Source organism: Parus major, chromosome 4 (assembly GCF_001522545.3).
Source record: "Parus major isolate Abel chromosome 4, Parus_major1.1, whole genome shotgun sequence".
In the NCBI taxonomy this organism is placed as follows: Eukaryota; Metazoa; Chordata; class Aves; order Passeriformes; family Paridae; genus Parus; species Parus major.
The window spans coordinates 54,213,710-54,236,227 of record NC_031771.1 but is presented as its reverse complement, the minus strand read 5'-3'; the positions used below and the strand labels follow the sequence as shown (position 1 = coordinate 54,236,227).

At 36.3% G+C, this 22,518-nt stretch overlaps 1 protein-coding gene across 2 annotated transcripts in view; it reads left to right on the top strand.

Annotated features, from left to right (window-relative positions):
* Positions 1-22,518, top strand: part of CC2D2A (coiled-coil and C2 domain containing 2A) — a 49,249-nt gene that overhangs the window by 16,891 nt on the left and 9,840 nt on the right. For both annotated transcript variants that reach the window (XM_015624149.3, XM_015624150.3), the window contains 14 exons: positions 509-741; positions 1,655-1,832; positions 3,030-3,186; positions 4,296-4,443; positions 6,471-6,609; positions 7,436-7,639; positions 11,010-11,102; positions 12,909-13,000; positions 14,744-14,911; positions 16,358-16,463; positions 17,842-17,951; positions 18,074-18,170; positions 19,416-19,514; positions 22,092-22,268. In XM_015624149.3, the coding sequence (XP_015479635.1) occupies positions 509-741; positions 1,655-1,832; positions 3,030-3,186; positions 4,296-4,443; positions 6,471-6,609; positions 7,436-7,639; positions 11,010-11,102; positions 12,909-13,000; positions 14,744-14,911; positions 16,358-16,463; positions 17,842-17,951; positions 18,074-18,170; positions 19,416-19,514; positions 22,092-22,268 (2,001 nt within the window). The remainder of the gene's footprint in view (positions 1-508; positions 742-1,654; positions 1,833-3,029; positions 3,187-4,295; positions 4,444-6,470; positions 6,610-7,435; positions 7,640-11,009; positions 11,103-12,908; positions 13,001-14,743; positions 14,912-16,357; positions 16,464-17,841; positions 17,952-18,073; positions 18,171-19,415; positions 19,515-22,091; positions 22,269-22,518) is intronic.

Genomic DNA, 22,518 nt, shown 5'->3' with positions numbered 1-22,518 from the left:
GAAGGAAAAGGATCATTCTGCTCATGCTAAAGATACTGCTAAGCCACAAACACTTTCCTCCAGAGCTTGTGGCACATGGGCATTTGTTTTGTCAGTGTATGTGCAGACAGTGCATCTCAAACAACTGTGTCTACTGGCTGAGTAACCTTCCTTCAGTCTTAACAGAATGTATGTGGTAGCTCAGGCAAATGAGAACGCAGCATCTAGCCAGAATGTTCAAGAAACATGCTGATTTTGTAAGTTGATAGAGAAGATTAAGTAAATGTTTTGCTTGGAGCACATTATGATTTTGAAGCATATGAATGGAATGTATTGCTGAATTCTGAAACTGATGCAGTCCTTTACAATGAGAGACAACTTCTATGTGTTTGTGTGTAATACTGAAATTATACTGTCATTTTACTGTACATACACCATCTGTGTTTAGCACTTGTGAATCAAGAGAACAAGAGAAAAATTCCAGAGATTGAAACAATTTCAGAAAGAATGTTATTGTTTTTATATGCAGAAGTCCAAGAAGAAAAAGAAGAAAAAAGTTACTCATGTAGATGAAGAATCAGAAGATTATGATTTTGGTGAGGAACGTATAAAACCCATCCCACCTAAAATGGCCAATAGCCTGGAAATAGAGCAGCAGGTTAGAGAAAAAGCTGACAACTGCAGAAGGAAACCTGGAGAGCCTATTCTAGTTCCTGAGCTGACCCTCTCAGGAAGCATAACTCCAACTGAGCAGTGTCCTCGGTAAGATAAATGCTGGCCAGCAAATCACCTTATTTGTGATTTTCTTTAATTTATTAATATCTTGTTTATACAACTTCAGAAACATGAGCTCGCCATTCTGTTTAGCCTAGTGATGAAACTCCTGCTTCTGAAGATGATACAACTTAATTCATTTTCAAGTCACATATTACCTGGTACATAGTCTACTTAAAAATGCATGTCTGCACATTCCCTTTGAACCTTCTGATATTCCTTGAGCATCTGCACAGAACAGGGTGCAGCTACAAAGAAGCTGGTTTGAGTATAGAGTCTGGGTCACTGCTGGCAGTACCACTGTCACTAACTAGTCCTTTCCACGAGGTCTGTGCTGTAGTCAACAAAGGGATAAGAAAGAAATTGTGTACTAAACCAGAGATTGCGCTGTGGATAAAATAAATAAATGTACTTGTTTTCTGTTACTTTCCACATTTGCACACACAATTTAACATACATCTGCTGTGTTTCAGTAATCTAAGTACTGCTTTGTTTTGTACTTAGTTCACAAATAGTCTCATCAGGGAATGCTGCTTGGCTGTTGTACTCCCAGTGACTAAAAACTTCAAAATTTTAACTCAATTTGATATCATTTGTTGTGCTTTGGAGGAAGGGAGTAGAAGAGAATTTTTTTTTCCTAGATAACTTCTTCTATATGGAGTTAGTTGTAGTGGATCCAAAATTTGACTTGATCATTTTAAAATTGTTTTATATTCAAAAGAAGCTAAAACAGCTGTTAAGTAAGAGTTCTAAAGTCATGCCTGTATAGTGACATTTTTGGAGTAATACCATCTATTTTCAGGTGGGTTTAGGTCTCCCCATGAGAAATCAATTTTTCATTAAAAATAAATAATAAAAATGTTATTAAAATGATATGATAGCTTGTTTTACATATTTACAGAGCAGAAGTTGTGCGACGGGAAGATGTGAAGAAACGCTCAGCATTTATAAAAGTCCTTTTCAACTCCAAAGAAGTGTCAAGGACTGTTACCCGACCAATAAGTTCCGATTTTAGAGTTCACTTTGGACAGATTTTCAATTTACAAATAATCAATTGGCCAGAGAGTTTGAAACTACAGGTAGATGTTGATTTAACACAATAGCTTTTAAAAGATGATACAAAACATAATTACTCCTGTAATGCTTGTGTTTTGCTCTATGATAGTGTGAGAAAGACTGAAAAACCTGTGAAAGACCTTTTGTAAATCATTAATTTTACACTCCTTCCTTGCATCTCCAGTCTTTAACTTTTAACTTTCCTGCTATATTTTTGATGTTTTGCTAGGTATATATAGAACAAAACTACAATTTGGATGGGAGAAATTAAATAATTAGGACTTGTGATTAAATATGTTCATGGATTGGCCTCTTAATTTTGGAAAAACTGATTTGTGTTGCAGATCAAATTGCTAACATGGTCTTCTTAAAACATTATTTTCCACACAGTAAAACCCTCATAATGTTTACTAGAGGAGAGTAAGGAAAAAAAAAATAAAAATTACTGGTAATGTCCATAACTACACTTGACTTGATAAGTATTACAGTTAAATCAAACCACTACTATCCCCCATTCCAAGTGTGAATTAATAAATGGTTCATATGAATACTTTTCAGAGTTAATACGAAGTATATTTAGGGGAAATAGAATGAGGATCCTACTTCTCCCTTTAGAAGACTGCTCTGGTTAGGTAAAACTGGTAGTTCACGGAAAGGTGTTAAAATCCCTTGTCTGCTTATTTATTTAACACACAAATTGAACAGGAGAAGGAATACCATTTTCCTGGATTAAAAACATTTGAATGGAGAAACCACTCACATCACTCTGAGCCTGCAGCTGGCTAGGAAAGAGAGAAGCAACCTGCAGTGCTGCCAGAATGGGGACTGTGTGCCATCCCCTGCCTTTCATGTTAAGGGAGAATTAGGCAGAATCTCTCCAGAATCTTCAGCTGATCCAAGTGAATGTCACAAGCAGTTGTATATTGTACAGTGGTGCTCTTTACAGCCCGGAGTTGGACTGCTTGTCTCAGGTGCATTAGAAAAGTGAAGAAGATAGACTTGTAGGAAGAATTCAGGTCAAGTAAGCTGCTGATAGCTGAAATCTTTCCGATTTGGATATTTTAGAAAGTTAATTAATACAATTGCCTTAAATTATTTATTTCATGCTTAAGCCATAGTAAAACCTTTTCTCTAAATACCCTGCAATATGTTTTCAACTTTTCATGAATGCACATGTAAATTTTTTCTTCTGTCCCTCATTGTATTTTTTTTTTTCCTAGATTTATGAAACAACAGGTATCAGTAGTACCAACTTGTTGGCTGAAGTGTTCTTACCTGTTCCTGAGACAGCAGTTCTGACAGGCAGTGCTCCTCTGGAAGAAATAGAGTTCAGCAGTGATCAGCGTGTGATGTTGGATCATGAAGGAGTTGGGAGTGGTAGGGGCTCTTGTTTTCCTTAGTTCAGTGTTTCTCATTTTGCTGGAACCGTGTAGCAGTAAGAGGTTGGAGTGGGTTTCAGAGTAAATCCTAAGAGCCTTCACAGCTTCTGTGAGTCTTCCATAATAGTCATGATTCTTATTATTGAAGTCCACTGTGGAATTTTTGTCTCATACTACTTTTAAGCTCTGCATAAAAAAATGTGTTCGTTTATTATTTGTCTTGTTGTATTAGTGGGGCTTTACAAATTATAGAAGATATTTGGGATTTTTTGAACATTTGAGCAATCGGGCCTCTGACACTGCAGAGCAGGCAGATATCAATCATTGTAGCTCCAGTGATTTTAATGTTTTAAACCACTGAAAAACTGTCTGTAGAAGTGTATATACAGAGTAATTTTTGTCCTTCTATTTGCTTTGTTGACAACCTGCACATGCCTTTTCCCTGAGGCTTTAGGCTAAAGATAAAAGGAGGGAGAGATAGGAAAAGGGGGAACAAGAAGAATACATAGTAGCATATGGAACTTGCAAGTGTGTATAATGAATTTTAACAGCACTGTGAGATGACTGACTTGCATAAATTTGCCATATATAAATACAGATAAAGCTAGAGCAAAATAGATTAAAAAATGAAGAGGAAGAAAATAGGGTAAAAAAATCATTACAGGAAACATGTGTGTAAATATCACTGACTATGATGACCATTGTGTGTCCAAATTGTGTGTCAAAAGCTTTACAACTGACTTTTCAATCATACATAATTCTTTTGACTCTGAATTTCTGTTTTGTTAATAACAGTGTGCTCAATCTTAAAACTACCAGAAATATTAAATGGTGTACATCTGTGGAGGAAAAAAATGGGCCTTTGGCATAGCCTTTCCTTCCAGCTAAAATGGAAAGCTTTTCTGTAGCTGTAATGGAATCTTTCACTCATTATTGTAAAAGAAAGTTCTTCCCCACAGCACACAGCAAAATCATTGTTTCACATTAACCTTTTTCTATAAAGGCACAGGTTATTTGACTACTCATTTTCTGGAAGTATTTTTAGAAGTGTTAAGATACTGTGTTTGAATGCATAAATATACTACTTTGGATTTTTCCCCTTGATAGGTGTGTCCTTTTCATTTGAAGCTGATGGTAGCAACAAAATGACTTTAATGACCTCTGGGAAAGTATCCAGTAGTGTCTCTTGGGCAGCTGGAGAAAGAGGAATCCCCTTAATTCCTCCAGTATCCCAGCAAAACACAGGCATTCCAAGGTAATAAGATACAAATTTTCAGTGATTCATGGAAAAAAATTACTTTCATAATCAAGACTTTTCATAATCCTTTTTCCTTAAATTTAGATGTTTTACTTGGTGCTGTAACCCTTTGCAGGTATCTTAGGGTACTTGTTTTTGGTAAATATATTTTAGTTTGAAATTTTACCTTTTAGCATGTTATTTCTAAACAATTCAAGCTGATTAATTCAGATTTATGGTTTTCTAATAGAGAGTAAATATATTGTCAAGGAATCTTCCTCTAAGTATTTTGCTAAGAGCATAAACTCCAGCTCTTTTTTATTTGAAGAGCATTTGGAGATGCTATATCTAATTTGCTCTGAGGCTGCAAGTTGGTTATTGTAGATTATTTGTCCATCCTGTTGCTTTTATTTAATTCCATAAAGTCAAAGAGATGATACATAAAGGCTGCTTTTGTAACGTCCTTAAGTACCTTCACTATCAACCCTTAAAAGTTTTCCCGTAGTTATTAATACTGAGCAAGTATGAATATTTCTTCCAGCTGATTTGTTTGACAAGTTTTTTTTTTATTTAGAGGCTAGACATTGGCTTACAAATCATTCTGTTACCATTGTTAGCCAAGCTGCAGCCATTCAAGTACTTTGCTGATCAACATATCAGTACTCTGCTGACTTCAGTGAGAGTAGAATAGATGAGATTAAAATGTAAAGATGGATTCCAAACAGCTAACTTTAACTCTGGAGAACAATCAGTGTAATAAATGGAAAACGGAAGAATTTTAGAAGGAAGTTTTCTGTGGAACACTCTTTTTTGAAACACCTTGTGGAGATGAGTAGCTCTCTTTCAACAGTGACTTGAACAGTGACTTTCCATTGACTCTTGGGAAGGTCAGAGACAGGATTTTCATGACTAATGTTAGCTTTTGCTGCCCATGAGCTTTTTAGCACAATTGTGATTCAGTTGGCATTTGTTCAAGACTGATGCCTAAAGATAAACTTGATGTTGCTGCTTTATCTGCTGCTCCAGTAACCGCTGGATATTTGGCTGATTCTAACCCAAGCACAAGACAGACCTGTAAGTTTTAAAGCTTTCTTGAAAATATTCAAGTAAGTAGAGATCCAAGACTGAAACTAGCACCTCTAACAAGAGAAGGGCCAACATCTACTCCTGGGTTCCTGTTATTTTTTTGGCTAATAAATAACACACATGTCCTCGTGTATTGGCCTTATGTGTCAAGGTTTGAGTAGCAGTGGGCCTTCAGAGGTGGTTTCTGTGAGAAGATGCCAGAAGCCTGGTGAGCAGGGCAGTGTACAAATGGCCTGCAGTACCCACCATGCTTCCTTGCCTACTGTGAATACAAGAAAGTGAGTAGGAGCACATCCCAGAGGATAAAGGCTTGGGATTTGTAGTTACAGGGGGGGACCATAAGCAGTGCTGCATCACAAGAGAAGGCTGCAAGGCTTTCCCAAGCACAGGCACTGTCCTCTCCAGCCAGTATGCAGTCTGGACATGCTAGGCAGAGCAGAGTGCTGGCAGCAGTCCCAGACATGCTGAGGGGATGATTCAGGCCCCAGGGTCTATGCAGAAACAGCAAAGAGGGGGCAGAGATGAGGGCTGCAATGCAGGTCTGAAAGTGCCACCCAGGAGGACAGGTCAAAGACAGGAGCTGAGATACAGCACAAGCAAGGACTGTATGTCTGAGAAGTTCTTTGCCAAAATTCCTATGTTACCTTTCACAATGTGAAGCAATTTATCTTCTTACTTGATAGTATGCAGCAACATGGAACAGCGTAGGTATATCAGAAATGTATCAAAAAGCACCTTGGATAAAGGTTGTCTTCCACCATGTCCTTTGTATTTCTCCTTTGCTTTGCAATAGATCATTCCCTCAGTTCCATAGCTACAACTAAGAACTGTGTACTGGAATTTACTATTCAGGTTGTAGGGAGCTTTTTGGGTTTTTCTAAGATTGTTTTAAATACCTTTTTTATATTGCTAAATCAAATGTGTTTTATGTGTAAGTTCTGTCAATTCTGTCTTTTTAGCACTTTAAAAAATATTGATGCTATTGCATCCATCGGCACATCAGGCCTAACTGATATGAAGAAACTAGCTAAGTGGGCAGCTGAAGCAAAGCTTGATCCAAATGACCCAAACAATGCAGCTCTGATGCAGCTGATCATGGTAAGTGGTGTTTTCAGAGCTGAAGGGCTAATGGAGCTGTGGACTCCTAGTCACTGGGACCTCCCCAGGCAATCTGCATGCATGCCAGGGAGGTAGCAACATTTGAATTTGTGATGGACATACTTGTGTGAATGGTAAGAAGCAAAATATCAACTAAAATATGATAAATGCATTTAGTAGTGGGTTGTTTGCATATTAATGAATATGATTTATTAATCCATTCAGTCGTGGCAAAAAATGGGTATAAGGGCACGTGCATACAGATCAGTTAATAAATTAAAATATGGATTTTGAGTTTGTCATTTCTTTAAAGTGCAAGGGAATTTCCAGTGTAGTTATGTGGTATTAAATAAAAAGCTGCTCATTAGTGAGGATTGCACAGAGAGATCTTGGATGCTGTAGAAGCTTCAGCTTTTCTAAACAACAAATCAAGGAAATATTTGCATAGCTGTTTCATTTACATGGCTGTTTATTTATATAGCTGTTTAATTTACATAGCTATTTACAAAGCTGAAGTTCTGTAAATGGATCTCCTTTACACTACAGCTTCCTTGGTTACTCTGACATGTTAGTTTCATACTCTCTAATCTTTTGTTTATGATACAAGGAAATTGAATTTTATTATATTCTGTAACGTATAATCTCATATGCTTTGCTCAGCAAAATGGTACTATAAAATAATTGATGTTTCAGTCTGTGTGATCCATCTTTATTGCTTTTGCTTAAAAAGAACATCCTCGCAATATGCATGTAAAACTTATAAAAGCTATTTTATAGATTTTTGTCACTTTGTATGAAAAAGTTAATATTTTTGTTACTACTTTAGGTTACTACAAGTGGAGAGGCACATGTTCCTGATTTCTTCAGATTGGAACAGTTGCAGCAAGAATTTAATTTTGTTTCTGATGAGGAGTTTAATAGATCAAAGAGATTCCGACTATTGCAGCTCAGAAATGAGGAGGTGGCAGAGTTCCGAAACTATAAGCAAGTCCCTTTACATGAACGAGAAATCAGTGAGAAAATCTTCCAGGTAGAATGTTATCTGAAATATTTCTTTTCTAGATTAAATGCTTGTAATATTTATTATAATATTGCAATTAAGTTGAGCAGTTCTTTAAAGAATGTAAAGCTATGCAGACATGAAAAAAATAAAAATTTTACTCCTTCAGTCTTTCCTAGTGTTATTTTCATCTAATTAAAATAGCTTCCTTCCAAGGCAGTATTTCTACAGCAGTACTTTAAGAGTTAAATAAAACAGAAAAGCTGCTATAGACAAAAATGTTGTGAGTTTTCATTAAAGTTGAGATACATTTTTTAGAAGTGATTTTAGATACAAAAAGGTAATACATATATGTAATAATATAGATATAAAAAGGTAAGAGATATTTCAGACTTAGGCTTATTAGTTTTTGAGCCCTTTTGGAGGAAATGTTAGAAGCAATGACTCCAACAAGAATTAAAACCCTTTTGCGTTTAATTAGAGCCTGTGTTACAGATATTTCTGTTTTAGTACATTGCTCCAATTAGCTTATCTTGTCCTTGCCTGTCTGTTAATTACCTTATTGAAATGGAGTTTGTGCATTTTTTTTTTATTTGGGTTATACTTCAATTATTTTTATCTCAACTCTGTTATTAGTGTTAAGTCATGCATTTTTCTGTTCTTAGCAATTCATGTAGCTAAGGAGCATTTTAGTGTGTTCATTGGCTTAGGAGGATCAGAATCATCCCAGGTTCTGGCAACTGTTCTTTCATCCCTACTTCTTCTGACATAGATTTATTTGAAAAATTCTTCCTTTCTATTAGGTGATACATATTTTTTAGAAATATATTTATTAATTCAGCCATATCTGGCTCTTTGCAATAAATATTATTATTTTTTAAATTTTAGGTTAGTTTTGTATCTTTTATTTAAAGATGTACCACATGTTTGCTGTACCTTTCTGATCCAGGTCATTTTGTGGACTATTATCATTCATTCTATGTTATCATTCAAAATTTGAAAACCATAGTTTAAGAATTTTTTTAATAGAGGGTTGTTGTTTTCTTTCCATTAAGGGTAAATTGGATAAACCCTTGATTGCCCATTCGAAGTTTATTTTATATGCTGTGATCTTCAAACCTAAGTTTCAAGTGATATTGTTCCTAGTTGGTTTACTAGCTATTTGGCAAAAAGGTCTGAAAGTTCATAGAATCATGGAAATAATATTTGGAAAATATTCTCTGGAGATATCTGGTCCTGCTTTCTACTGAAGTGGTAATACTGTCGCCAGCACTGCATGAGGTCAGCTGTTTATTTGTCTAGCCAAGCCTTGAAAAACCTCTAAATAGGAGGCTCCACTGACTTTTTAACCTGTTCCAGTGCTTCGCTATCCTTCCAGAAATTGTTAAAAAAAAAAAAAAGAAAAAATAATCATGCCCAACTTGAGCCTTCCAAGCTGTATTTAATGGCTGCTTTCCCTTGTTGTATTGTCTGGAACTAGAGATGATTTTGGCACCCTGTCCTTTGTAACTGCCTATCAAAGAGTTGTGGGCAGATACTGTATTGCTCATTAATCTCCTCCTCACCAGACTGATGAATTTGAACACCTTGCCTAGTGCAAGAAAGACTCTGAAATACTGGAGTAAGTCCAGTAGAGAGCTACCAGAGTATGTGCAGTGCTGAAACACATGACCTACAAGGAGAGGCAGAAGGGACTGAAGTTGTTTTTGCCTAAGCAGGTGAGGCCTGAGGGGGTTTCTAACTGCATCCTTCAGGTACCCAGTGGTGCAGAGAAAACAGAGAGACACATCTTAGAGATGAGATGATGACAGACAGAAGTTACTCCAAGAGACATTGCAGTTAAATATAATGAGAGCATTTTTCACAAACAATATATTCAAGTTCTTGAACACATTGTCCATCAAGTTTGTAAAATTGCCATCTCTAGAGATACTGAATATTCAACTGTCACCTGAGCATTCTGATTGAAGTTGTTCTGCCTCTGACAGTTCAGATCAGATGGCCTTCAGAAATCTCTTCAAATCTACATTATTCTAAGATTCTGACCTCTTCTTGTAGGTCATGTCCTCTAGGCCTCTGGCTGTCTTAGTAGCCCTTCAGTGGATCCCATCCAGGGTCTCCACATGCCTCTTGAACTGGTAGCTGCAGACTGGCTGCAGCATTTCAGGTATGCCCCCTCAAGTGTCAAGCTGGAGAGTCTGGTAATTTCCCTTTGTCTGTAGGACATGCTGATCCTTATGTATCCTGTGGTTTGCCTTTTACCAAAAGAACATGTCACTGGTTGTCATTAAACCTGCACTTATTTCAATATGGCTGTTATTCTTCTTGTTGCTTTCCAGTCTGTGCTAATGCATTAAGGTATTCCACCTTCAATACAGAATTTTCCCTTTTTTTAATTGAGGCTTCATTGTTGTAGTTTTAAGTCATAAAGAGCCCTCTGAACTGTGGTTCAGTCACTCATATTAGCCACACTTCCTAATCAAGTATCCTGGGCTAAGTTGCTGTCAGTGCATTGAGTTTCCTCATCCAGGTCACTTGTGAAGAAACTGAATATAATCAATCCCAGGGACACTTGGCTATTTAGAGGACACTAACAAGGCATTCAGCTGTTTGTCCTTAATGTTAGAGCTCAGACCTGAAGATTATTTTACTGAGTACTTTTACATAACTAGCTGTGTTCTAAAGCCAGTATGATTCACAGGTTCTGGGAGATTCTCTTGACTTGTAAGCTCTGGTTTTTCCTTGAAAGCTGAGTGTTAGCTCTAGCCTTTTATTAATTTATGACACACTTTCCTAAACTTGTGAATAGAAGTTGCATCTGTTAGTAGAGCTTTCAGTGTAGTCCATCAGAATAGCAACCACAACCCTGAGAGATACCCTATCAACATACTTCTCCCTAAGAACCAAGTGCAGTTCTACTCACCAAGTGAATTCAACACCTTAAGAAAGGTAATCACTAATTATTTAGAAATGTACTTAGTAGTATGAAAACACAGTTCAGATTTCAGACCATCTTCCAAGAATGCTGCATCATTTCTGCTTCTAAAGGACCCTTCCTGTTGAAGCTGCAATAATTGAAGCCACTTCCAGTTCAAATGGAAATTCAGTTTATTAGCAGCAGGTCAAAGTTCTGCTTTAAAAGACGAGAGGGAAATCTTTAAGTTATTCATTTAATTTAAACCGCATGAGTCTTGTAACTGAATGGTATTTATGTCTTTATTCATGGAGGTTTAGCATATATTGTATACACGGGCATTAAAAATAGCTTTACAAACTTCTCACATCTGCTGTGATTTACTGTGGTCCATACATTGCTATTAATGAAATACTTAGCATTTTTCTTATATGTGATAAAGCACTGAATATATACTGAAGCACAAACTGTAATAAATATCTTTAGGACTATGAGAAGAGAATGCAAGAGAGGGATGTGATTGACAGAAAAAATTACCTAGATGCACACAGAGCAGTTGTTGCCAACTATCTACAGAAGGTAAGATGCTAAATACATGGATCCACCATATTCCTGTAGGCGTTATGTTGCTTCTCTATTTGGATACTTTATTTCCATGAATGCTAAAACCTGATTCATTGGTAAACGTGACCTACAGATAGCTTTAAAATTCCAAGTTAGGCCTGAAACTGATGTAATTGAACAAATGGAGGTCTGTGTTAAGTAATGCTATTGAGAATGATAAAATAGGCAAAATGACTAGCCATTCTGGATATTTCTGTCAGTTCTGTAAATTCTTGTTTGCTCCAGTGCCCCAGATATTTGTACTGTTGAGTCCCAGGAATTCAGTGGTTTCCCTTCTCCCTGTTTTCCTTGTTGAAGGCTGTAATGCTAAAAGCTAAGTTGTCTCCATGAAAATGGCCCTAATCACTTCTAAAAATCATTTAATGTAATACAGAGTATCTTGTCCTGGAGCCTAAGGCAGAGGGCATATCTTCTTCACATTTACCTTCATCGTGGTATTAGAGAAACAACTTTCCCTTACACTGATTTAATTTATTTTTCTAGTTTTCATTATATTAAGATGACCTTCTCTTTAATCCTTAGGGAAAAAGGAGGAAAACATTCATCATCTAACCAAGAAAAGTTTACAATTTCAGACTGACAAAAAAAGCAAGTGCAAAACATGGCCACCAGTTTCTTACCAGTTGTGTAAATATCAAAAAGTGTATCAAATCCTAGCTTGCCATCAAAACATGAAATATGACTACAAGGTTGAATTAAAGTAGGACAAAACAAATTCTTGGTTAGAAAGAGTGGTTCATGAAAGAAGCGTAGAGAAAAAAGTGTTTCAGTCTTCCAGGCAAGTTCCAAAGTCCAGATTCAATCTGATAGTATAAAAAAATGATTTTTGACAAAGCTGTCATGGCTGTGTCAGCCCCGTATGTTTTGTATGGCATTGAACATATGGGTTTTGCAGCACACTGAATAGTAATGGAGTAGTACAGAACAGCATACATTATAGTACCTTTGTTTGCCTCTTTCTTGATTAAATACAAGTAGCCTTTTTTAAAGCACTACTTGGATATTTTACACTTCTGTAAATTGTCAGATGGGCTAGAAAATTGGATTGCTCATATCAGTTCTGCTCTGAAATTCTGTTCACTCTGAAATGTGATCTTTATATGTGTATCACATCTGATGTGCTAGCACAGAGTATAAAGCCATTACTAGCATTAGTGCTACAAAAAAAGGACAAAGGCGATATTCTTCCTGTCTGCTTCCACACAGTTGTTAGGAGAAGAGGGAAGACTTTAATCTCTGTGCTTCACTCTATGACCTCAGCAAAGATATGAAAGGAACTAAGAATTTTAAACATTTATTTGAAATCACAGTATTTGTAATACAGGCTTCACCAGTTCTGTACTCTTTTGATCCTCTTAACTGGTACCATATAGATTTCTCCACAGCCTTTTTTGCAACTACATTTAGATGTGGAAAGGAGATGTCTATTAGTGTCATATGTTGTTGTAATTGTTTCTGATGGTGAGCAGTATGCAGATAAAGACATAATTTTTTGATTGTATGTTCTCATATATTCTTCTGTCAATCTAGCCAGTATGTTTCTAAAGAAGCATTGTATTGCTAAAATGAGTTGCTCTTACATTCTAAAGAAATAGCTGGTGAAAAGAAATATTTCTTTCAATTGTGGCCCTCGTAAAATTGGGGAAAAATGAAGAATATATATGTGGATGTTTTGTTTGTGTTTAAGAATCAGAATGCAAATATTGGCAGTGGGTTTGGATTAGAAATACACAGTTGTCTCTTCTCCCTCCCTGTTCACAGGTTCGAGAATCAGTGATCAGCCGTTTCCTCATAGCAAAACACCATTTCCTTCTCTCTGACCTTGTCAATGAAGAGGAGATTCCAAGCCTGGGGTAAGAGAGCTGTCTTTATTTGTTCCAAATAAAAAAAAAAAAATAATGTAAAATGAGCTGCTTTTTTTCAGTTTCTATTTTGCAAAGTGTGTTGATGTGACTAACTGATGTGACTTTGTGTTTAGAATAATAGATAAACTTCCTATCACTGTGTACACCTCTGCCAGTACAGCGTATTAATAAACAAAATGTAGTAAAAACCTTTTTAAGAAGAAGTCTGGTTTTGACAGCAATAAAGTGACAGAGTGTAAATAAGATATAACAGGATATGATGCATTTCTAATGAGCTGAGCATAGTCCAGGTGGTGCCAGACTTTTCTAATTATTCCAGAATATTTCCAATTGTCAGGCAAGTATCAGAGTCAGTAACACTATTACTGACTGGTTCTCTAGGTGGTGCCTACTTACAGTCAGTGCCTATGCCCTGCAAATAATGTGCAGTAGATTTTTAAGTGTCATTTTCTTGCTAAAGAAAATTATACACTTCTGATGCTGATGATGTTGTCATATGCTGTTTATGTTCAAAAAAGATCCTGAGTTTGGAAATTACCGCTTTTCTGTTCTAAGATTTTTCTTTTATTACTTGAGCGCTTTCTTTGGATTTTTGCTTGAAATCCCATCCATACCTGTTGATTTTAATGTGTATCAGTCATCACAGCATAGATGACTCTTTGTGTTGCTCACTTAAAATCTCTGAAAGTAAACAAGTTGTGAAAGTTTTTTTTTTCTTTCACGTAGAAGTTGCTTCTGTTCACTCTAAATGCAACACCCTTATAATACAGTCAAAGTGGTTTTCAACCAGCTGTATAAATCTAAACAGTCCCATCTGCTGGAGATACAGAGACTTGCTGTCTTACAAAAGACTTCATGCTTTGTTTTAGTTGATGCTTTTACATCACAGTAGAGAACAATCTGAAGAATACTACAATTAGCTTTTTGTTTAAAATCAAATGCTTCATTTATATTTTCTTAGCATGAATCCTAATTCTTACTGTATTCTATTTGCAAAATTTTATGGTTACTGAGTTTAAAGTACACCATGGCTTGTGTTATATTCAGTTACTGAGGTATTTCAGTAACTCATGATTTTGTGTTATTTTAACAGTAATTACTGTGGGGCCTTTATTATATATAAGGAATAAATGCCATTAGCTTTCAGTTTTTAAATGTGATTTTTAAATTATATCAATGATGTAAACATAACATACATCTGCATAAATAAAACACACATCTTAATTTTATTGTTTTCCTATTTTTCTTTTTTCCTTTGGTTCTGCTTTGCCTTGGGTTATAAGTTCTGAGGGTCCAGGGTATGTTGTGGTACATTGATTCTGCTTCCTTCCTGTAGCCTGTTGTTTACATAGCTGTGTAGTTAGATGCTTTGCCTCTTCCATACAGTGGTTATCATCATCTGCTAGATCCCGTGTTTATAGCACTGTAGTTTAGATCTATCTTGAAGCTGTGTAATTGTCTTTTTTACACCTTACACAGTTATGGGGAAAAAACCCCCAAACAACCAAAATTTTTTGCACATTGAAGTTAATTACTGAAATATAAGGCAGAACTGGATTGTGCAGTACTAAACAATTGCAACATTTTGACATTTCAGAGAGTTTTGTTTAGCACTAGCAGGAGCAAATATTTCCTTTTTGTATTAGTGCATAATTTTCATGTGTGTCATGGTAACACTACAATGCTGGATTCTATGCAAAACTGACTAAATACCTGGTTTATGATTATTAGCATTTTGGGACTCAGCCTCTTTAAACTGGCAGAGCCAAAACGACCATTAAGGCCAAGAAGAAAAGAAAGGAAGAAGGTCACAGCACAGAATTTATCAGATGGAGACATAAAACTGTTGGTGAACATCATCAGAGCCTATGATATTCCAGTGAGAAAGCCAGTGATGAGGTATGTTTAAAAAGCTTATTTCCAGTACAGATCTGTTTTCTGGCTTCTACTGTTTTGAGGGCAGATGAAGCAACAGATGTTACTGCCACATGTGCTGTTTTGATTCTCATGATAAAAACATACATATATACATTTATCTTTTTATTAATGATGATAAAGGACTGATATTTTGTAAGTTTGTAGACTAATAATAATTATTCATTAGCTGAAAAGTAGCTGTGAAATTCAAGACATGTTTTACCAGAAACTGTCAGAAAGATAAGTTAAAGCTTTGACAGCATTATAACTCTCATAATACCAGATGAATTATCCCTTAAGCAAGCCTTTTGATAGTACTCAGGGAAATTTTAATTCATAATATCTTAATTAAATACCAAAAACAAATATTAAAAAATCCAGTTCTTCACTGTGGAATACTGTATTTGCCTCCTGAGTGCAGCATGTTGGTCTTCTCCTTGATGAACCATTTAAGTTAATAGACTAAGCCTAATGTCGCTCTAATTTTAAAGGTGACCTTTACACTCAGACACATTAAGACAATGCCTGCACTGTGTGATGGTGTGTCATGTAGAGACACTGAACAGTCTGGTTCAGCTCCAGAAGCAATGTATTAATGCAGTGTTCTCCCTCTCTCTCTCTCTCTCTCCCGCAAAAAGGAAAATACCTTGCTTTTAACTCAGAGGTATTTCCAAACTGGCCAGTTACAGAATTGAGAATTGTCAGCTGTTCTTTCTCTTACTTATTAGAGCTCCTGTTGCACTTGTAAATAAATTGATACTGAGAAAAGCAACTCATCGACTTAGAGAAGAAGATGAAAAATTCGTTTCATTACCAGAATTACAAAAATAAGTAAAACCCCATCCAATCTTTTTGCATTATATGATATCTTCTTTTGAGCTGTTTTATACGTGAATAGTTACTCTTTTATGGTCTATAATGTGATCTAATTTAAAAAAAAAAAAAAAAAAAAAGTTATGTGAAGTACTATAAAAAGAAATGTTTTAACATATATTTTCCTTCACTCATGGGTTGACAAATCTCTAGTATTCGTATGAATTCTTTTTTGCCATAGAGGCCTTGCTTGAATGCCATGCAATCTACACTGTTCATGAATTCTGCAGGGATTCAACTACTTGAACTTAAAAACTTGTAGCTCAAAGAGATTATGTGGAGTAGGCAAAAAAAAAGTCTGTAGTTGATAAACTCTTCAGAAAAGAGAGCCTCTAGGCACAAAGTACTCTTTTGCAATGAGGCTCCTAAGACGTGTACTCAATATCCCTTTCTGGCATTTTGTGTTACTTGATCTAATAAATATCTTCTCAAGGTTAAAATTGTAACAAAAAACATCAGGAGTATTTCCAGAATTCTGTATGGCCAATAGACAATGCGAGGGATTCATATTTTGTAATGATTTCTCTTGTTGTTGTTGTCTGTTTCCTCTTATAGCAAACTTCAACAGCCATCAAAATCTTCAAGGTCCTTTAATGAGATGTTTGCAGCCTCTCCATCAGCTCAGAGCCCACCTAACAGCCCAGACTGGGCATTCAACCAGGTATGTCACAAAACTGACATTTTCTGTGAAGCTGAGAGCATCCCTCTTTTCCACAGCCAGTAGCATTCACCCTCAGAACAGTACTTCATTGGCAAGGTTGCCTTGCCCACTGCTCGATCTCCAAAAAGAGAGTAAAGCTGCAAAAGGTTCAGAGAAGGGTGATAAGGATGTCAGATACACAGAATGGCTCCTGGCCAGTGAAAAGTAGTGGAACTTTCAGCTAGAACACCTATAGCTGCAAGTAGAGGAGGAGAAATACGATAGAAGGGCACAAAATGATGAGTCAAAGACACTGGATAAGGATTGACTATTACGTGTGCTGTAAGTACAAATGTGAGTGATGGGCAAATGAAGCTGGTAGGAGTTAGGTTCAAAACAAACCTTGAAAAGAAGGTTGTAATTCTTCATTCAGCAGTTGGTTGGTGCCCAGAGAAGTTGCTTACCTGTACTGTGGATGAAAGGTTTGTGCTAAAGGAGGTATTGGACAAGTATGCAGAAGAGTGATCCATTGGGAGTTACTTAGTAGAAAAATCATTACAGACTTAGGAAGGTCTTTCATCTAAAAATGTTTGAAGTCTGGAAGAGTAATAGGAGAAAATACCATCTGTGTCTGCACAGTTCTAACTTTTCTGTGTGTATTGGCTGCTGGCTGTTTTCACAGGCTGTACTTTGGGTCCAGTACACTCCTAGTCTAAACCAGCACAGCCATTCTTATGGCTGGCACTGAAATTCAATTGTTTGCTACTTGAAATGAAATTCAGCATCCTTGTGAATCAAGATGAAATACCCTCAGGGTTTTACTGGTTTCCTTATGATTTTCCTTCAAAATTACAGCTTTTTGAAATGTAGAAAAGGTTCTGCCATATGCATTTGACTGTTAAATAAGGCATTTTTAATCACATTAGTGGTTTGTTTTGTCTAGATGGAGTTACTTATCTGTCATAGGAGCCAGTTTCAGGGACAGCTGGGATTGTAGCTGTAGGCTTCTCGGATTACAGATAAGAGGATACAAGTGCACTTTTTTCCACTGGTGTCTGCATCACATGTTCTGTTTCAGTTGCTTTCCTTGATTAGATACCCTGTAGCTTTTCCACTCTCAGGAGAAAAGGTGGTTTTGTCAGTGTATATAAATATGTCAAGTATTCTGAATACACATAAACTTTCGCAAATGCTAGTGTATAAAATATTTTTTTCAAGCTTCATAAATGCTTAGAAACACATGAAGTGCAATATTAAAGATGTATTAAAATTATATCTGGGCTGAGCCAGCCTGATTGCCACAATGTATGTTTTTCTAAATGCATGAAATGTGTAATTTAATGTGCTCTGATGAATTTCCACAGAGGTCTGTTTCCTTTCTTTTGATATCTATTTGTAGGTGTTGGTCCGTCCTTTTGTAGAAGTTTCTTTTCAGCGAACAGTCTGCCGGACAACAACAGCAGAAGGTCCAAGCCCCTGCTGGAATGAGGAACTTGAGCTTCCATTTAGGTATGGCAAAATGAAAGCAAATTATTTCTGCATAATAATAATAATTTAATTTGAGCATCCAGATTTATGCTCATTTTCCTGTACTGTTCAAATCACTTTTTTGATTTATTTAACCTCTTCAGAGCTCCTAATGGTGACTACAGCACCCACAGTTTGCAGTCAGTGAAAGATGAAGTCTTCATTAATGTTTTTGATGAAGTACTTCATGATGCTGTAGAGGTAAGTTAATAATTGAAGGACAGTGTATATTAGAGTACATTATGAGCTTTCTGAAGTTGTCAGAACAAGACTTTTCCATGTAATAACTTTCCCCCTCCTGTGCCTCTCTTTTCTCTATTTTGTCGTTCCTTATGATTTTGTATCTAGTTGATACAAGGTTGTCAGAGGGAGCAATTTTACAGGGTTAAACTTTGTACAAATTCAGCTTGTACCACATAAAGTGCTTCTAGAATTGAACACATGTATGTAATATGTTTTGCTAATATTTAATGAAATTGGAGATCCTAAAACTGAGAGGCAATATGAATTGTAATCTGAATTCTGTTCTTAACCTTAATCAGAGTTTTTTACTTCATTCCGGATGAGTAATCCCAATTCTTGTATTTTTACTAACTGTCTTGTTACGCTTTGTCTCATCTTTTTTTGCAAGCTCTTTGGTGAAATAATAATAATAAAAAAAAGCCCAAACCATCTATTCATTGTTTGTATTAATTTTTTTGAATGAGACAAAAATTGCAAGTACTAGTAACAAGAAATTTTTGTAAGCTCTCAGTGTTGGCATAACTCCTTCCCCTGTTGAACCCAGCGAAAGCTTTCCTAGTCAATTCAGCAGACACAAAAATAGCAGCACTCAACATTCTTGAAAACATAACCCAGAAATAAATAATGCACACATTTCACTGAGAATGGAATTCTGTCCTCAAAACTGAAATGATACTTGATAAAGCAGAAGGAAGAAAGCTACACTCTTGAAACTTGGATGTCATGCCAGAGGTTTTTTTAAATAATTTCTAGGCTGATCATAAAAGATTGGGAAATCTGATGGGAAGCGCACACAAAAACAGTTTTCCATTTCACAGGATTTACTTAGATTTTCATACAATTTTAACTTCAAAAAGCTTTTCTAAATACTAATAAAATACTTTATTAGAAGATCAGAGCTTCATTTACTTTGACAAGGGTCTTGTGGACTCCTGGTCAGAATTTTAAGTTCTCCATCACAGATTATACAGGACTTAGTCCCTAAGGTGCAAGCACATTGTATCATGAACTGTGATGTTCTTAGATGTTTTCAGCATCTGGTGTGCTTGAAAGGTGTGTACAATAATTAACTGCTGCACTAGTAATGGAACTGATACTTAGAGAAAATTAATACAGAATTTTTATTAATGCCTTGATTCAGTTGTTGATTGAATCAAAGGAAATGAAGCTTACAAAGTTTTATGTTGGGCAACTTTTTAATAGGATGATCGTGAAAGAGGAAGTGGAATCCACACTCATATTGAGAGACACTGGCTGGGATGTGTTAAGATTCCATTTACTACCATATATTTTCAAGCAAGGGTAAGTGATTTTATTTGAATTAAAATGCAGAACTGAGAATGGAAAAGAGCTGGAAATGGAATGTCAGATTTAATTATGTTCTTTGTAATTGTTATTTTATTTTTATGGAATTGTTTGAAGATGTGTTTGAAACCACTGGGATTTTTTTGACAGGTTTGATGAGTATTTCCCAGTAAGTTCAAGGTTTTGAAGGGAGAAGAGATAAAACATACTCAACAGTGACAATGCAGCCTGGCTTCCTTCAGAAGCAAGATTAAAAGCACAGAATTTTTAGGTGGTTTTCTCAGTGGTTTTGAGGGCTCTGGTATTGCACAGCGTAGACGGATGAACTAGGAATAGAATCACCTAGATAGATGAGGGAATTTGAACTTTTTCTTCACACTTTCCATGAGTCACAAGATTTTGATCTTTGCCTTTCACAATCCCTTCTTTCTTCCATTTTTAGAACTTTACAAGAGAAGCTTTCTTCAAGAAATAGCAACAGTTAGTCATGGGAGTAGTAATAAAGTATGCACTTCTTCACAGAGGAAATGCTTTTTTTTGTCCACCCAGTCATTCTGGACTTAGTTTAATGAAACTACTTCTTTCCATTGATAGTCCTATCATATTTTAATGCAGCTGTAGGACTTCTGTATGGTAGTTGCTTGTATGTGTAGATCAAATAATCTGATCACAAGTCAGAATCTTCATGAAGTAAGAAACTGAGACATCAGTTGCTTTCTTAATGACACGTTCATTTGCTATTCTCTGGCCACATAGGGCACTTTTCAGAACCTTCAGGACTTCAAGGCATACTCTGAACCTCCCAGAAGATTCTTGGGGTGGAGAAAAAATCTGTAGGAGTCTAATTTAATTTGAGGGCAGTGCTTGGTAATCAAAGTGGTATTCTTGGGCTGTCTGCAAAGCATAACAGAATGTAATTGTCATGGGACTCAGGAAAGCATAGGATACTTCTCATTGCTGAGAAGTTTTGGACAGTGTATGTCTAACCAGGCTTAGTCCTCTTGTTTCTGCTAGATCATTAATAATATGCTCTCTTCAGCTTGGGAGGTTAATCAGTTATCTGTTTGAGGGCTGTGGTGCCCTGGAACATGAAGATTTTAAAGAAGATGTAAGTAGCAAGAAGATCTGACCTTCTTTTCATGAGGCTTTAGCCATCCTGTGTAGACAATGTCACATAATATGACCACCATTGCTACAGGTCAACAAACAAGAAACAACATGATCTAGTGCTCATTTCTAGGGAATTGTTCCATGTTGAATGAATGAAATTCACCTGAGAAGTGTGTTTGCTCACAGTCCTGAGAGACTTAATGGGCAGATTTGACATTTTAACAGACTGCTTATATATTGAAGGACACAGCCACCATCCACAATCCATCTTTAAGGATTTCCCATACTGATGTCAACCTCTGTTCTTCAGCTTCTCGGTCTTTCTGCTGTAGAACCAGAGTAGCTCCAGCATTCCTGTCAGATGCACTTCTGACTCTCTTTGAGGAGGTGTGACAGTTTGTGATTGCCTAAGCAGAATGTGAGTGCTTCTATAGATCTTCCCAGCAGCAGAGATTCTTTTGAATCTTGAATAGGATTTCATATGGAATTTCAAAAAGCCTGATCAGCACAGTGGTTATATCAAGGTGCATCTAGCAACTAAATCTCAGTAGCAAATGAAGCATTTCATCATCCTGTTCTAATATACTGTAGCAGAAATTTTGAGTGATATATTTAGTTTTCTCTTCATCAAAACTTAATTTTGTTCTTAAATGTTTGATGAGCCATGCCAGTGAGTCATCTGTTCATTTTCCACATCCACTGAAGGTACCCTTTTTGGTGGCAGTTTCCTTAATTGTGTCCAAATTAGTAGCTTGATTTTTTTTGCTTTTCTTTTAAAGCTGGGTACTTCCACTATTGAAAGCTGCCCAAGCAAGTGTGGGGCTTGCCATCTCTTGTTGCAGCCAGCCCTTCAGAAAGCCCTTACTCTCTGTTTGTGGTAGCAGGGGCAGCTGCAAAGGGCTGGTGGCTGTCAGAGCACTTCTGTGTGGAAGCTGCATAAACGGGCCCAGTTCCAGTTCCACCCAAGAAACGTCAGTAGGTTGTGCATGGAAGAGGGTCCATCTCTGAGATGCTGGACCATCATTCCCACATCACTCACAGGCAAAAGCCTGTTGGTCTGCTGCCGCCTTGAGAAGATTAGTTCTGCAACCTGTATTTTGCAATTTTTTCATTTTTCTAGGCAAACAGAGCCATGTAGAGTTTGCTATTTGAAAGAAAAGTCGTGAAATGCTGGCACTCTTTTTTTCTCTGTGAGCTAGTGTGTATGATTTCCATTTCATTAAATATTAGTATTCATAATATGTAAAAAAGGCTGAAGTTGTGATTAATATATTTAACAATTAATTATCTTGTGTTTTCCCCACAGTTAATCAACATAAATGTCATATTCTCTCATTTATTATTTTGTAACTTAAAATAACAATCAAAAGAAGAAAATATACAGACACAAGTAGCAAATTTTTGTGAGAGGGAACTTCTGCTTTTTTGCTTTTAATGAGAAGTATTTTTCTGTATCTGTTGTAGATTGATGGTACATTTAAGGTCAATATTCCTCCAGTCCTCCTTGGCTACAGCAAAGAAAAGAATGTGGGCATGGAGAGAGGTTATGATTCTGTGCGAAATCTGAGTGAGGGCTCATATATAACACTGTTTATTACCATTGAACCACAGCTCATCCCTGGAGAGTCTGTCAGAGAGAAGGTAACTAATCACTAATTCATCACACTCTTTGTTTCCAGTGGTGCTGTTCTGAGATGCATATTAATAGGTCTCCTTAGTGTACCAAAGGGCGTGAATACAGAAGGACATTCATACAAATTTGGAGCATTTTTATTTCAAATTTTTTATCTCAGTTCAATTTAATTAGATGCACCATTAAGTGAGACGTGCACTTAATGCATGAGAAATAACTTTGCCCAGGTATCTAATTTTAGTCTTAAGAGAAAGCAAA